Source organism: Mugil cephalus, chromosome 1 (genome assembly GCF_022458985.1).
Source record: "Mugil cephalus isolate CIBA_MC_2020 chromosome 1, CIBA_Mcephalus_1.1, whole genome shotgun sequence".
Lineage (NCBI taxonomy): Eukaryota > Metazoa > Chordata > Actinopteri > Mugiliformes > Mugilidae > Mugil > Mugil cephalus.
In genome coordinates, this window is record NC_061770.1 from 43,582,462 (window position 1) to 43,598,930 (window position 16,469).

General features: G+C 39.4%; 1 protein-coding gene across 4 annotated transcripts; it reads left to right on the plus strand.

The window, feature by feature from the left end:
• The first annotated feature begins 267 nt into the window (after window positions 1-267).
• Window positions 268-12,620, plus strand: LOC125000951 (butyrophilin subfamily 3 member A3-like). 4 transcript variants are annotated; one of them, XM_047576978.1, is made up of 9 exons: window positions 268-523; window positions 639-698; window positions 1,002-1,367; window positions 1,453-1,746; window positions 1,836-1,916; window positions 2,032-2,067; window positions 2,394-2,420; window positions 2,528-2,572; window positions 10,352-12,620. In XM_047576978.1, the coding sequence occupies exons 1-9, from the start codon at window positions 520-522 to the stop codon at window positions 10,999-11,001; spliced, it is 1,563 nt and encodes a 520-aa protein (XP_047432934.1). In that variant the 5' UTR covers window positions 268-519; the 3' UTR covers window positions 11,002-12,620. The 4 variants fall into 4 exon arrangements, with proteins under 4 accessions (XP_047432934.1, XP_047432831.1, XP_047432733.1 ...); XM_047576875.1 differs by lacking the exon at window positions 10,352-12,620 and adding an exon at window positions 2,662-4,865 and having other exon boundaries at window positions 271-523; window positions 2,397-2,420; XM_047576777.1 differs by lacking the exon at window positions 10,352-12,620 and adding an exon at window positions 2,662-4,865 and having other exon boundaries at window positions 272-523.
• Window positions 12,621-16,469: the final 3,849 nt, after the last annotated feature.

Consider the following 16,469-nt stretch of genomic DNA (forward strand, 5'->3'; position numbering starts at 1 on the left):
ATATTCACAAAATAAAAGACAAAAGACCAGCCTTTTATTGCATTTATGGTTTAATGTAGCCTACATTTCGAGTCAATGTGATCTTGAATTCACAGTTTAAGTAATCGTCTAGACTATAATGGTTAAATACCACTGTCAGATGTAGAACACTGAATAGAATAAATTTACGTTAACACGTAGTAGCATATAGCAGAATAAAAACATTTTTGATAAACCGAAGCGACGGGATACAAATTCTACCGGGGGTAACTATCTTGTCACGACAGGTATTTCCGGGTACGTGGGCGTACGCGCGGGTGCGCGCGTTACAGAAAACGAAAGTAAAACTGCAGGAAAAAATTGCGCACACTGCTTTTTCATTTCGCGAAAAAAAAGCGTTTTCAGTGAGGAAATCGCTCAAAAATCGACGACTCTGACTTCATACCTGTGATTCTGGACGGCAATCGCGTCATATTTACCGGCTATAAAGACACCTCGAGTTCTGTGACGATTATATCCCCCTCGGAGGAACACGATAGCATGGGTAGGCCGGGACTACTACGTTCTGAAATATGCAAATATGCTGATGATAGACCTGTGTAAGGGTGTCTAAACTTGTGTGTAAGGCGAATTGATGAATTCTTTCTCTCATCTTTTAGATCAACAACTGAGATATGTGTGGCTCATTCTGCTCTGGACACAATGTGAGACAGCGCCCGGTACGTACCTTCACATTCAGCATGGTTTTTACTCTCACTAGCAATGCTTTTACTGGGTTATTTTCCTTAACTTAGCATTTAACTCATATTTAACTCATGACTTTCTTATTAACTCAAATTCTTACGTTTGTATTTATATATTTTGTGGATATTTACTTTTTCTGCTAAAACCCAGAACCCAGATTGCTCATAATTTGTAACCTTGCTCTTACTGTGAAAGTTATATGTAGAGCTCACATCACAATGCAGATCAGATCACAGGTCAGACTGCCAAGAGATTAACCAGTTAATTATATCTTACAGTTTCACACAGCCTTGTGGTTTCCGTTCAGTCTCCCAACCTCGTGCGCCTTGGCCTCTCGGCCACACTGCCATGCTGGCTCAATCCACCTCAAAATGCAGAAGATCTGGAGGTACGCTGGTATCGTGATAACTATGATACCCCTGTCCTGCTCTACAAGGCAAAGGCGTTTGACGACACCTTGCAGGACGCTTCCTATGCTGGTCGAGTCTCGTTTGGCTTAAAGGATGCGACATCCGGTGGACTGAAGACAGGTGATGTCAGCCTTAAGCTGGTAAACACCACCATTCAGGATGCAGGGCAGTACACATGTTACGTCACCAGTTTACAGGGTTATGACAGTTCACCTGTGACTCTTGAGGTGACAGGTGAGTGCCATAAAGGTTGGAATCAATGTATGAAATTTAAAAAAAAAAAAGACTTTCCTCACCTTCAAATCCTTCCCTTTCTTAGAAACGGGACGCTCACCTGTTCTATCAGCAGTGCGGACAGAAGACAACATGGTGAATGTGAGCTGTGAATCTGAAGGATGGTATCCTCAGCCCGACCTGCGCTGGTCCAACCAGCACAAGGAATTGAAACCTAAAAGTCTGCTGTTCAACAAGGACTCTTCAGGTCTCGTTTCAGTCCACAGCTGGCTCCTTGTCCCCAGCTCCTCTAAAGTTTCCTGCTCAGTAGTGCTGCCTAATAAAGACACAAAGGAAGCCACATTGCTCCTGGATTTCCCCCCTCAACCTGTGGGAACAGGTAAAGAGAATTATTTCTCACTTGCCATTTGCTCAGGGGGATAAAAAAAAATACAATGAGGTAAAATTGTACCTTTTGTTTTTCAACAGCTGGATGGGTGGCCTTCGCCATAGTCCTCATAGCTGCATTAGCTTTAGCTGCACTGGGAGTGATGTACTACAAGAAGAAAGGTACGTGTTTGAAACCAGATAATAGTTTGTTATATACGGATTTAATGAAAAACATTCACAATGCTCAGATAGATGACAATGATTAAATCAAATCCCTGCTTTTTTTGTGTTTCAGTGGAGACATTTAAGCAAAACAGGGACGAATGTGACGGTAAGATCGTCTACATTTAACACATTATTCTCCACTCTCTCACAACACAGCAGCAAAACCTATTATTACACTACAGCGACTCTGTGATGCACTGTTCCAAATCTTGAGACCTAAAAGAGATGAACTGAGTCTAGTTCCTACATTTCCCATCATGCAATAGGACTGTCACATTTCCAGCTCATCAGCAGTTATTTTTCTTTGGAAACCTTCCTGCAACAGATGACAAATAGTTGTACTCGTGCTTATGAATTAATGAAGTTCCTGCATAAAAAACATACTGAACAGTGAATGATTTCTCATGTTTGTTTGATTCATTTTTTTTGCAGCAGAATGTAAACCCCTCCTAACAAAAGGTAAGAAGTAACTTAAACTTATTTTATCCTTAAAGCTAAACCCTGATATATTTGCTCGCTATTCACGAGTAAATATATTAACTGATGTTTTCTCTACTTCCCTACAGAACCAGTAGAGCCAACAGCTTTCTCACTGGCCAACAAGAACTATGGTAATAAATTTAATCTGTTGAAATTGACATTTATTTTTGTGTTGCTTTATATTGACTTTTCTGATCTTTTCTAATCTGATTTTCAACAGTAAATGTTAAACTTGAGGACACACAGAATCAATTCATCAAGAGCAAAGGCACAGACAAAGACAAAGGCACAGACAAAGGAACTATACTAAGAGATTTCAATATTCCAGAAGGATTAGGGGTTACCTGTCTCACAGCTGTCAAAGGATCACCTGGCTTCACTTCTGGACAACACTACTGGGAGGTTTCCCTGAGGATGTCAGATCGGGTAGATGCCAAACAGTCCTGGTGGCTGGGAGTTACAGCTGCAAGAGAAATTACTTCTGATTATAATTTTACTCCAAACACATCTAATGGTTTCTGGTTCCTGTCGTCTTCACCCGACAGAGCAGATAGTTTTCAAGTCAGTACAGAGCCAAAGGTTTTTTTTGCTTTCACTGAGAGACCGTCGAAAGTTGGTGTGTATTTGGATTATGACAAGGGAGAGATTTACTTTTATAACGTGGTAGAAAAAAGTCTGATCGGATCTTTGGCAGCGACATTCACAGGTGAAGTCTTTCCACTTTTCAATCCTGGTAAAGGTGAGACGTCTCCCATGGTGATATTACACAGGGAAGAACTGAATCAGTCTAGTAACAACACTGGGTCTCCTGAAAAGACATCAGACGGGACAGGACAGAATCAGTGTAGTAACAACGCTGAGCCTCCTGAAAAGACATCAGACGGGACAGGACAGAATCAGTCTAGTAACAACGCTGAGCCTCCTGAAAAGACATCAGATGGGACAGAACAGAATCAGTGTAGTGAGAACGTGGGTTGTGGAGGTGAAACAGCAGAAGCATCTTAATATCATCAGTAACAGATGCTACAAGAAAGTACGACTACCACAAACACAATCATTTTTATATTTCAGTGTTGTTCTTCTTACTCGTGCTGAAGGGAGAAACACTAAGTAATTCATTTAAGTAATTTTTCATGAAGAACGACAAAATCAGAAGAAAGAGTGTAGCTGAAAATTTTGATCATCTTATTAACTCCTGTGCCATTTGTCAAGTTTAATGTCGCATCGTGAGGGATTTTAAGTAAATATAATTGAACGGTTTAAACAAATATGCTTTGTAAATACACCTTAGGATCCATTTCAATCTGAGCGAGCAACGTTAGTATGTACTAGTATTATGTACTAGTGCTGTTTGCACAGATTAGAGGGAGAGTAAAACTGAACTGACATAAACAAGCAAGACGTACTGTAAGTACTAAGTAACGGAGTCTGATAGGTGGTGGTTTTTAGACCAAAACAAGTCGTTTGACCACGTTTCTGGTCAAAACCATAAGCTAAGCTAACCAGCTCAGATTGATTGTACAGATATCTGCCTGAAATAATCTTTTTTTTTCTTTTAATGTGTGTGTGTTTTTTAAATATCTCTTGGATAAACATTAAGACCTGAGAGAAACGTGTCAAATCAGGAATCTGGAAACCACAGTGTGTGTTTGGTCTGTGATATTTAGTTGTGCAGTATTTGTGATTGAATAATGGACACTCGCACCACCTGACTTTATCCAGTAGATTTACTCTGCACTACAACAAAGACAATTTGATGTCTGTCCTCTATGAAGTAGAGGTAGTTGCTGTGAATTTAGTTAGTGTTGGTACTGTTTGCAGTGTAGTTATTTAGATGATTTAGCTGTTGATTTAATTTTGTAAACACACAGTTGTGTTCATTTAAATGGTTTGGGACTACAGGGCAGACGCAGAAAGTCAGCTTTGTGTGTCACCCTTCATAACTTGACATGTGAAAGGAAGCAGATTCTGGAGGTAAGAGAACGTCACCGGGTTAGTTTTAAGTGTAAGTAGCACAGCGATGTCTCAGGTTTGTTTTTTTGTTTTTGATAAAGCTAGTAAAGTGTGGATTGTGAGGTAGAGACTTGGAGGAGACTGTGGGAAGGTTGTGGTGTTTCTACTTTTACTTCAAAGGAGAAAAATGTGAACGAGATGAACTAAAATCACTTCTGAGTGAATTTATTCTCTATATTGTCGTGAGCAGTAGTTTTCATGTATTGTTGATTCAACTCTTTTTTTACTAGATATAGACGACACTTTTATAATATTGTTGCCTGTTTGTAAAATGCATGTCTTAAACTCTGCCCAAGCTGTAACACTACCACTTGGGAATGCGTACTCGTTATACTCATGTGTAAACTATTCAGTGTATTACCTTGTGACCCGACATGTTTTTCTGAATAAACAATCAATATTTGATCTGTATTTATTATTTCTATTTCCTTCACTATGTAAAATTCAGTTTACAGTCCACTTTAAGAAAACAAAGCAAAATGTCATACACTTTAATAAGTACAGGTAGTATTTACAGTATGTACACAATAACACAATACTCACTTTATAATCACTACTGCATACTTTCATAGATTAGGACGTATTTACATTGTGAATAAGACCATATGTTGATTCTGAAATACAGCTTTAAAAAAAAACAAAAAATGATACGCAATAAATTAAAGTAGGCGTGCCTTGATACATACTAGTCTGAACATGATCATGGTATAGAGGTATGCAAGAAACACTTCACAGGTGCATCGTGGTCCGAGACTTTTTTTTTAATACACTCGTTGGTTGGGTGCAAGGGTTCAGGGGCACGATGTCAGTCAGTATCAAACACAAACTATACAAGTTCATACAGGTGTGTTAACCATTGGTTTCTTCTTCCAAAGCTTTACACATTCACGTTTGGTTGTCAGCCTTCAGACGAAGCAAATGTGAGACCGAGGGCCGTCGCTGCTCGTCAGCGTCTCTCTCCCACACTGTCTACTGTCTAACGAAGTACAAATAAAACACGTCTTTCATTCACTGTGTCTGAACTCACACTTAAAAGTACATTTAGTTCACTGAAAAACACATCTCATAAACAGACACTAGGCATCCGCAACACTGAGTAGACATGATAGTTGACTGCGGCAGCACGTCCGTCTTCTTAGCTTAGTTATTTTTATTACACTGCTCCCTTGTGACCAGGTAAACTCCAGGTACTGCGCCCACCAAAGAAAAGAGAAACTGTACCCCACCACGGCCAAGAGTTGACTCTCCTCACTGTGATGAGGACGAAAGCTGCAGCCAGTAAAGCCGGGCAGGTGTACATGTTGAGCTGCAGCTCCATGACCTCCACCACTGAGAGCTGGGGTCTGTTTAAAATGTACGGCCGTTGCTTTGCTGATGATGTCATCTCTGGCCTCTTTGAAATGTTTTACGAACAGCTTTTGCAAACAAAGTAATAGAATAAATGAAGAAAATTTGCAAGTGTGGTTGCCTATTGTTTTATGTGATGCAACAGAGACACTATCCAATAACAAAAGGAACATGGTTTCAAAGGACTCAATGGGCATTGGGCACCACCCATTTGAGACTTGGGACTCTAGTTTTGTAAACCAGGTGCAGCACCAACAGGGTGCGTCCAGGAGCACTTTACAAGTTTTGTGCACGGTGCAACACAGGGCAGGCACTCCTTCGTCCCGCCTACCGGGGTTCAAAAGTTCACACGTTCGCCACTCGGCCTGTCCATGGCTGTGGTGCCCTGAGCAAGCACCTAACCCCCAGTTTGCTCCCCGGGAGCAGCCACCTGAGGCTGCAGCACACTACTGTGTGATCAAATGGATGGGTCAAACAGCAGGACAGAATGCACCAATGAACTTTCATAATTGTCAGTATTACAGAGATAAACTAGTGCAGTCCAGACAAATTGTTGTTTGTTAATGTATGTCATGTCAGTCACACATTTTTAACATGAAGCAATTTCCAAAGAACTAGCACAGTTTTTCTATTTACCTGTGATTACAGAGTAGAAGACGGTCTCCTTGAAGACCCACTTGCTTTCTTGGCCACCACCTTGCACGTTGAATTTCTCATGATATTGTTTGTGAAGAGTCTTCAACAGATACCTCCCTAGTCAACCATGGATTTTTCTTTCTTTCATTTGGTTAAGTTTTACTAATGTGTTTTGAAGCTACATGTGAAGTCTTGTGCAAATACACTTTTTCTTCTTCTGTGAGTTACAGCTCATTTATCATGACAATATAGACGGAATTCACCACTAAAGGCCTAGTATACACCCAGAATATACTAAACATCAGCAACTAACAGCAAACAATACATTTTGTCAACATTTATCTCATATCAACAATAATAAAGGACCCCTGGAAAATCCATGTAATTCAAATGCAGTTTACTGCTCGTCTCTATCACAAACGGTTCAGGAATTAATTAATGTTTTGAAGAAAACTGTCCGCTCGCCGTCGTAGCAGGGAAGCTATTGCTAGCGAGCTAGCGGGCAAGCTATAGCTAGCTTGCAAACGGACTGATAACGATTAAATGAACAAACATTGCAGAACAAAGCAATATTTCAATAACCATTGAGCACTTACCTATAAGAAGCCCATCTTGGTGTCTCTGATGCTTCTAAAAAAGTGTTCCAATCAGCTCTGCTCGACATCGACCAGTGTTGTGCCAGAAATTGATTTGAGCCAGAAACTTATTTCCGGTCCACAGGACAACTTTCTGCGTGCTGCTGCCTCCTAGTGGGAAGGGATCATAGAGTTATAAAGGGAGAGATCCACTGCCATTTTATTTTACTCTTCACCAATAATTTTTTCAAAGGAATTATTTGCATTACTGCTCAATAAACATTATTGCAAACTGCTTATATTTAGATATAGGTTAATAGTGATATTTAAATATGCTAGACATGGTTGGCATAATCGTATGCTTAAAAAGTAAAGCATAAGAAATTAACATAACAAACAACATAAAAAATAAAGATAACTTAATAGTTTAAGCCTGGTATAAATCTAGACGCTGATTAAACGTCTAAATCAAGGCTAAATCTAAACTTTATTGTATATTTATCAATGGCCATTTGGATTATTACATTGGCCAACATTTGGCCATCATTTATACAACTTACCATAAGACCATTTTTTGTTTAAGATCAACAGCATTGAAAGCGATGTTTTAAGACTGGAGTTAGAGGTGGAGGTGCGGAGAAGGAGGTTCGGTTTGGTTGGACTGTGTGAGCTTGATGGGACCCAGAGGGAGTGTCTCATGAGAAGAGCTTTGGAGACCTGGCTTATACGACCACAGTTTGTCTGTGTCCCGCTTGAGACTCTACGGGCGGACACACATGATCCATACCGCTGTTGCTATGCAACGGACCAAACTATTTCTGTATATTTTTTCATAATGCTAATTCTGTAAATTTTTTGATTATACTTTTTATTTTACTTTAATCTTTTTTTTTTTATCTTTCTTGTGTTTACTTTTATGTGCAACAAAGCTACGGTGACGATGTAATTTTCCTCGTGGATCATTAAAGTCTCTCAACATGTGGGTTGTTTGGTATCTAACAGTTAAGCGGCTGGATAGAAAAATGCTGGATCCTTTTCTGCCCTTTGACCCACACACATAACACGCGCTACAGAAAGTGAAAATAAAACTGTGGTGATGACCCACAACAGTTAGTAAAGACATTCACCTCAGTCTCCGGTCTGATCATTTTTTTCTTTCCGAGGAAAAGTTTTGTTTTGTTTTGTTTTCCAGTGAGGAAATTGCTCAAAAATCGATGACTCTGACTTCATATCTGTGATTCTGGACGGCAATCGCGTCATATTTACCGGCTATAAAGACACGTCGAGTTCTGCCCTCGGAGGAACACGATAGCATGGGTAGGCCGAGACTACTACGACTCTGAAATGTGCAAATATGCTGATGATAGACCTGTTTAAGGATGTCTAAACCTGTGTTGATGAATTCTTTCTCTTATCTTACAGATCAACAACTGAGATATGTGTGGCTCATTCTGCTCTGGACACAATGTGAGACAGCGCCCGGTACGTACAGTCACACATTCAGCATGGTTTTTACTCTCACTAGCAATGCTTTTACTGGGTTATTTATGTTTGTATTTATATATTTTGTGAATATTTACCTTTACTGCTAAAACCCAGAACCCAGATTGCTCATAATTTGTAACATTGCTCTTACTGTGAAAGTTATATGTAGAGCTCACATCACAATGCAGATCAGATCACAGGTCAGACTGCCAAGAGATTAACCAGTTAAATGTATCTTACAGTTTCACACAGCCTTGTGGTTTCTGTTCAGTCTCCCAACCTCGTGCGCCTTGGCCTCTCGGCCACACTGCCATGCTGGCTCAATCCACCTCAAAATGCAGAAGATCTGGAGGTACGCTGGTATCGTGATAACTATGATACACCTATCCTGCTCTACAAGGCAAAGGCGTTTGATGACACCCAGCAGGACGCTTCCTATGCTGGTCGAGTCTCGTTTGGCTTAAAGGATGCGACATCCGGTGGACTGAAGACAGGTGATGTCAGCCTTAAGCTGGTAAACACCACCATTCAGGATGCAGGGGAGTACACATGTTACATCACCAGTTTACAGGGTTATGACAGTTCACCTGTGACTCTTGAGGTGACAGGTGAGTGCCATAAAGGTTGGAATCAATGTATGAAATAAAAAAAAAAGACTTTCCTCACCTTCAAATCCTTCCCTTTCTTAGAAACGGGACGCTCACCTGTTCTATCAGCAGTGCGGACAGAAGACAACATGGTGAATGTGAGCTGTGAATCTGAAGGATGGTATCCTCAGCCTGTCCTGCGCTGGTCCGTCCAGCACAAGGAATTGAAACCTAAAAGTCTGCTGTTCAACAAGGACTCTTCAGGTCTCGTTTCAGTCCACAGCTGGCTCCTTGTCCCCAGCTCCTCTAAAGTTTCCTGCTCAGTGGTGCTGCCTAATAAAGACACAAGAGAAGCCACATTGCTCCTGGATTTCCCCCCTCAACCTGTGGGAACAGGTAAAGAGAATTATTTCACACTTGCCATTTGCTCAGGGGGATAAAAAAAATACAATGAAATTGTACCTTTTGTTTTTCAACAGCTGGATGGGTGGCCTTCGCCATACTCCTTGTAGCTGCATTAGCTGCACTGGGAGTGATGTGCTACAAAAAGAAAGGTACATGTTTGAAACTAGATAATAGTTTGTTACATTTGGATTTAGTGAAAAACATTCACAATTCTCAGATAGATGACAACGATTAAATCAAATCCCTGCTTCTTTTGTGTTTCAGTGAAGAAATCTAAGCAAAGCAGAGACAAACGTGACGGTAAGATCGTCTACATTTAACACATTATTATCCACTCTCTCACAACACAGCAGCAAAACCTATTATTACACTACAGCGACTCTGTGATGCACTGTTCCAAATCACGAGACTTAAAAGAGATGAACTGAGTCTAGTTCCTACATTTCCCATCATGCAACAGGACTGTCACATTTCCAGCTCGTCAGCACAGTTATCTTTTTTTGGAAACCTTCCTGCATCAGACGACAAATAGTTGTACTCGTGGTTACGAATCAGTGAAGTTCCTGCATAAAAAACATATTGTACAGTGAATGATTTCTCATCTTTGTTTGATTCATTTATTGCAGCAGCAGGTGAACCCCTCCTACCAAAAGGTAAGAAGCAACTCAGACTTATTTTATCCTTGAAGCTAAACCCTGATCGCTGTTTACGAGAAAATATGTCAACTGATGTTTTCTCTACTTCCCTACAGCACTGGCCAATAAGAACTATGGTAATAAATTTAATCTTTTGAAGTTGACACATTAACACTGATGTTTATTTTTGTGATCTTTTCTAATACGATTTTCAACATTTTCAACAGTGAATGTTAAACTTGAGGACACAGACACTCCATTTCTCAAGATCAGGAACAATAAACTAAGAGATACCACATATAACAATGTTCCAGAAGGACCAAGAGTTACCTGTCGCACAGCCGTCAAAGGATCACCTGGCTTCACTTCTGGACAACACTACTGGGAGGTTTCCCTGAGGTATTCAGATCGGGTAGATGTCAAACAGTCCTGGTGGCTGGGAGTTACAGCCGCAAGAGAAATTCCTAATGATTATAATTTTACTCCAAACACATCTGATGGTTTCTGGTTCCTGTCGTCTTCACCCGATAGAGCAGATAGTTTTCAATTTAGCACAGAGCCAAAGGTTTTTTTTGCTTTCACTGAGAGACCGTCAAAAGTTGGTGTGTATTTGGATTACGACAAGGGAGAGATTTACTTTTATGACGTGGTAGAAAAAAGTCTGATCGGATCTTTGGCAGCGACATTCACAGGTGAAGTCTTTCCGTTTTTCAATCCTGGTAGAGGTGACACGTCTCCCATGGAGATACTACACAGGGAAGAACAGAATCAGTCCAGTAACAACGCTGGGCCTCCTGAAAAGACATCAGACGGGACAGGACAGAATCAGTGTAGTGAGAACGTGGGTTGTGGAGGTGAAACAGCAGAAGCATCTTAATATCATCAGTAACAGAAGCTACAAGAAGGTACGACTACCACAAACGCAATCATTTTTATATTTCAGTGTTGTTCTTCTTTCTCCGGCTGAAAGGAAAAACACTTTAATTCATTTAAGTAATTTTTCATGAAAAATGAGAAAATCAGAAGAAAGAGTGTAGCTGAAAATTTTGAACATCTTATTAACTCCCGTGCCATTTGTCAGGTTTAATGTCGCATTGTGAGGGATTTTAAGTAAATATAATTGAACGGTTTAAACAAATATGCTCTGTAAATACACCTTAGGATCCATTTCAATCTGAGCAAGCAACGTTAGTATGTACTAGTGTTGTTTGCACAGATTAGAGGGAGAGTAAAACTGAACTGACATAAACAAGCAAGACGTACTGTAAATACTAAGGAACAGAGTCTGATAGGTGGTGGTTTTTAGACCAAAACAAGTTGTTTGACCACGTTTCTGGTCAAAATCATAAGCTAAGCTAACTAGCTCAGATTGATTGTACAGATATCTGCCTGAAATAATCTTTTTTTTTCTTTAAATGTGTGTATTTTTTAAATATCTCTTGGATAAACATTAAGACCTGAAGGGAAACGTGTCAAATCAGGAATCTGGAAATCACAGTGTGTGTTTGGCCTGTGATATTTAGTTGTGCAGTATTTGTGATTAAATAATGGGCACTCGTTCCACCTGACTTTATCCAGTAGATTTACTGTGCACTACAACAAAGACGATTTCATGTGTATCCTCTATGAAGTAGAGGTAGTTGCTGTGAATTTAGTTAGTGTTTGCAGTGTAGTTATTTAGATGATTTAGCTGTTGATTTAATTTTGTAAACACACAGTGGTGCTCATTTAAATGGTTTGGGACCACAGGGCAGACGCAGAAAGCCAGCTTTGTGCGTCACCTTTCATAACTTGACATGTGAAAGGAAGCAGATTGTGGAGGTAAGAGAACGTCACCGGGTTAGTTTTAAGTGTAAGTACCACAGCGATGTCTCACGTTTGTTTTGTGGTCTGTACAAAGCTAGTAAAGTGTGGATTGTGACACTAATGGAGGTAGAGACTTGGAGGAGACTGTGGGAAGGTTGTGGTGTTTCTACTTCTACTTCAAAGGAGAAAAATGTGAACGAGATGAACTAAAACACAGTCAGACTAAAATCACTTCTGAGTGAATTTATTCTCTATATTGTCATGAGCAGTTCTCATGTATTGTTGATTCAACTCTTTGTTTTCTAGATATTATTGACGACACTTTTATAATATTGTTGCCTGTTTGTAAAATGCATCTGCGTCTTAAACTCTGTCCAAGCTGTAACACTACCACTTGGGAATGCGTACTCGTTATACTGATGTGTCCGACACGTTTTTCTGAATAAACAATCAATACTGGATCTGTATTTATTATTTCTATTTCCTTCACTATGTAAAATTCAGTTTACAGTCCACTTTAAGAAAACACAGCAAAATGTCATACACTTTAATAAGTACAGGTAGTATTTACAGTATGTACACAATAACACAATACTAACTTTATAATCACTACTGCATACTTTCATAGATTAGGACGTATTTACATTGTGAATAAGACCATATGTTGATTCTGAAATACAGCTTTAAAAACATTTAGTTCACTGAAAAACACGTCTCATAAACAGACACTAGGCATCCGCAACACTGAGTAGACATGATAGTTGACTGCGGCAGCACGTGCGTCTTCTTAGCTTAGTTATTTTTATTACACTGCTCCCTTGTGACCAGATAAACTCCAGGTACTGCACCCACCAAAGAAAAGAGAAACTGTACCCCACCACGTCCAAGAGTTGGTTCTCCTCACTGTGATGAGGACGAAAGCTGCAGCCAGTAAAGCTGGGCAGGTGTACATGTTGAGCTGCAGCTCCATGACCTCCACCACTGCGAGCTGGAGTCTGTTTAAAATGTAAGGCCGTTGCTTTGCTGATGATGTCATCTCTGGCCTCTTTGAAATGTTTTAAGAGCAGCTTTTGCAAGCAAAGCAATAGAATAAATGAAGAAAATTTGCAAGTGTGGTTGCCTATTGTTTTATGTGATGTAACAGAGATACTATCCAATAACAAAAGGAACATGGTTTCAAAGGACTCAATGGGCATTGGGCACCACCCATTTGAGACTTGGGACTCTAGTTTCGTAAACCAGCGCAGCACCAACAGGGTGCGTCCAGGTGCACTTTACAAGTTTGGTGCAAGGTGCAGCCCAGCGCAGGCACTCCTTCAGTCCCGCCTACCGGGGTTTGAAGTAGGGATGGGCATAATTAATCGATGATCAATAATTGATCGTTAAGAATTGTGTCGATCAAGTGAATTTTTTATCGATCAAACGTTGGTCTTAAATAAAGGCTGTGCTGCATAGTGCGAGTCTTGAAACGATGCAATTAATTTCACTGTGTGGAAACATTTTACCAACTGGGGGCGATATTTGAGAAAATGGTGTACAGTGAACCCTCGTTTATCGCGGGGGTTACGTTCCAAAAAGAACCCGCGATAGGCGAAATATGTGAAGTAGACAATTATTATACAATACAATACTGTACTATAGAAGGAAACCAAAGATCAAAACCTGTTTTCAGGCCCAAGCATTTGTTTGAGTAATAAAAATACAAACGTTTTCTTACAAATAACTATGATAGTTTTTTAGAATACTGTAAAGTAATAATTTTAATAATCAATACGAGGTTGGACACATTGTGACTCACGCATATTTCGCAGTTCCGCTGACTGTTCATCCAGAAGTTTAAATTTTTCTGCCGTTTGGGCGCGTTCGCAGGTGCCTTTGTCGGTGCAGAACGTTTCGTCGACATTGTGGGTTTTGTGGGGACCATTTTGAATTAAAAATAATCAAGTTTACTGCAAACACTGCGAAGCCGTGTATAAGTCGAAAGTGAATGGAATAAGGTTCCCCAGGCTGGCCAAGTTACTGCGGTAGCTACCTGTGCATCCCGGCAACGTCAGTCCCCTCAGATCAGGTGTTTTCGGGTGGTGGACTCTCTCCGTCTTTCTCAACTCGGTATTAAGTTACATTTTGACAAAACCCAGTTGTGTTTAAAAGCGCCGGCTCACAGCTGCAGGCTCTGCTGCTTTAGAGCACCGCATATCTTTAAGTTTAACCATTGAATGTCGGGTTTAACTGCCATAAGAGTTGGACTGTTCTTGTAATAAAGATTTCATCGAGGAAAAACATTGTATTTGTATTTTCATTGCATTTTTGATTTTAAAATATAATGATTAATCGATAATAACCCCCATTTCGCTCCCCGGGCACAGCTACCTGAGGCTGCAGCACACTACTGTGTGATCAAATGGATGGGTCAAACAGCAGGACAAAATGCACCAATGAAGTTTCATAATTGTCAGTATTACAGAGACTACCTAGTCCAGACAAATTGTTGTTTGTTAATGTATGTCATGTCAGTCACACATTTTTAACATGAAGCAATTTCCAAAGAACTAGCACAGTTTTTCTATTTACCTTTGATTACAGAGTAGAAAACGGTCTCCTTGAAGACCCACTTTCTTTCTTGGCCACCACCTTGCACGTTGAATTTTCTCATGATGTTGTTTGTGAAGAGTCTTCAACAGATAAAAAATGAAGACAACTGTCAACAGTAAACTTATATAACTTATATGACACTACCACACTGTAACCACTCACTATTATGTTGTCTGTTGTACTGTAAAGATATTAAACTTCTATGTGCAATCATACCTGCCCATGATTTTATTAGCACATGCCTTCACGTCCTCCCCTCCAACATGAGACAGCTATACTAGTATATTAGGAAATATAAAATTATGTACAATACTTCTAAAAAAGGTAGTAGCTTAAAAAGCTGATTTACAAGCCATAATGTATTACATACATTTTACCCTTTTTAAAAAAGGGGTACCGTGTTTAAGTACATGCATACAGCATAAATGATTAGAAAAAATAATGATTGCTTTTGAAATGTAGGCAACTCATGGAATCATAAACTTTAAAAACAAACAACAACAAATCATTAAAAAAAAAAGAAACCAACTAAGGCAACTTAACCCTTTAAAGCCTACATGGACCTAAAAACACCTGGAAATAGTGCTACATTTTGATCAATTTTGAGCTTATATTTTCAGGTATTACATATTATGCATCACATGATTCAGGAAAATCTACCATTGTATCTGCTACTATGTAAAGTCTCATTTAAACCTTACTTTTTGGTGAACATGCCATATTTCACCAAAAAAAATAAAAAATAAAATACAATAAAAAAAAATCAGCCAGTAAGAAAAAAAACTTGCGTTATGTTGGATATCTCCCTAGTCGACCATGGAATTTTCTTTTTTCACTTTTTCTTCTTATGTGAGTTACAGCTCATTTATCATGACAATATAGACGGAATTTACCACTAAAGGCCTAGTATACACCCAGAATATACTAAACATCAGCAACTAACAGCAAACATTACATTTTGCCAACATTTATCTTATATCAACAATAATAAAGGACCCTTGGAAATCCATGCAATATAAATGCAGTTTACTGCTCGTCTCTATCACAAACGGTTCAGGAATTAATTAATGTTTTGAAGAAAACTGTCCGCTCGCCGTCGTAGCAGGGAAGCTATTGCTAGCGAGCTAGCGGGCAAGCTATAGCTAGCTTGCAAACAGACTGATAACGATTAAATGAACAAACATTGCAGAACAAAACAACATTTGAGCACTCACCTATAAGAAGCCATCTTGGTGTCTCTGATGCTTCTAAAAAAAGTGTTCCAATCAGCTCTGCTCGACATCGACCAGTGTTGGGCCAGAAATTGATTTGAGCCAGAAGATTATTTCCGGTCCACAAGACAACTTTCAGCGTGTTGCTGCCGCCTAGTGGGAAGGGATCATATAGTTATAAGGGGAGGGATCCGCTGACAGTGCATATCTCATCCCCGATCGCCTTTAGTGCAAAAGGCCATTTTATTGTACTAGTCACCAATGATTTTTTCAAAGGAATTATTTGCATTACTGCCCACACGGGGTCATTTTAAACAGACCCCGTGTGAACCTAAAGTTGATAGTGATATCTAAATATTTCTATACAAGTCGGGCATAATGTTATGCTTAAAATATAAAGAACAAGATATTAACATAACATAAGCAACATACAAAATGAAGATAACTTAATAGTTTAAGCCTGGTGTAAATCTAGACGCTGATTAAACGTCTAAATCAAGGCTAAATCTAGATGTTGATTAAACGTCTGACTCAAGGCTAAATCTAAACTTTATTGTATATTGATCAATGGCCATTAAGATTATTTTAGTCCAACATTTGTCCATCATTTATACAATTTACAGTTATTTTTTGGTCGGTATTCATCATTTAATTCAATTGTCTAGATTTGGTCTAAAAATAGACGTTGATATGAGGCCTTGATTTACACGTCTAAACTGAGTCTAAATCTAAACTA

Bases quoted from the DNA above. Each gene is read 5' to 3' on its own strand.
- LOC125000951 (XM_047576777.1), top strand. The intron at 699-1,001 runs GTACGTACCTTC...TATATCTTACAG, and splicing joins ACAATGTGAGACAGCGCCCG to TTTCACACAGCCTTGTGGTT. The intron at 2,573-2,661 runs GTAATAAATTTA...GATTTTCAACAG, and splicing joins ACTGGCCAACAAGAACTATG to TAAATGTTAAACTTGAGGAC.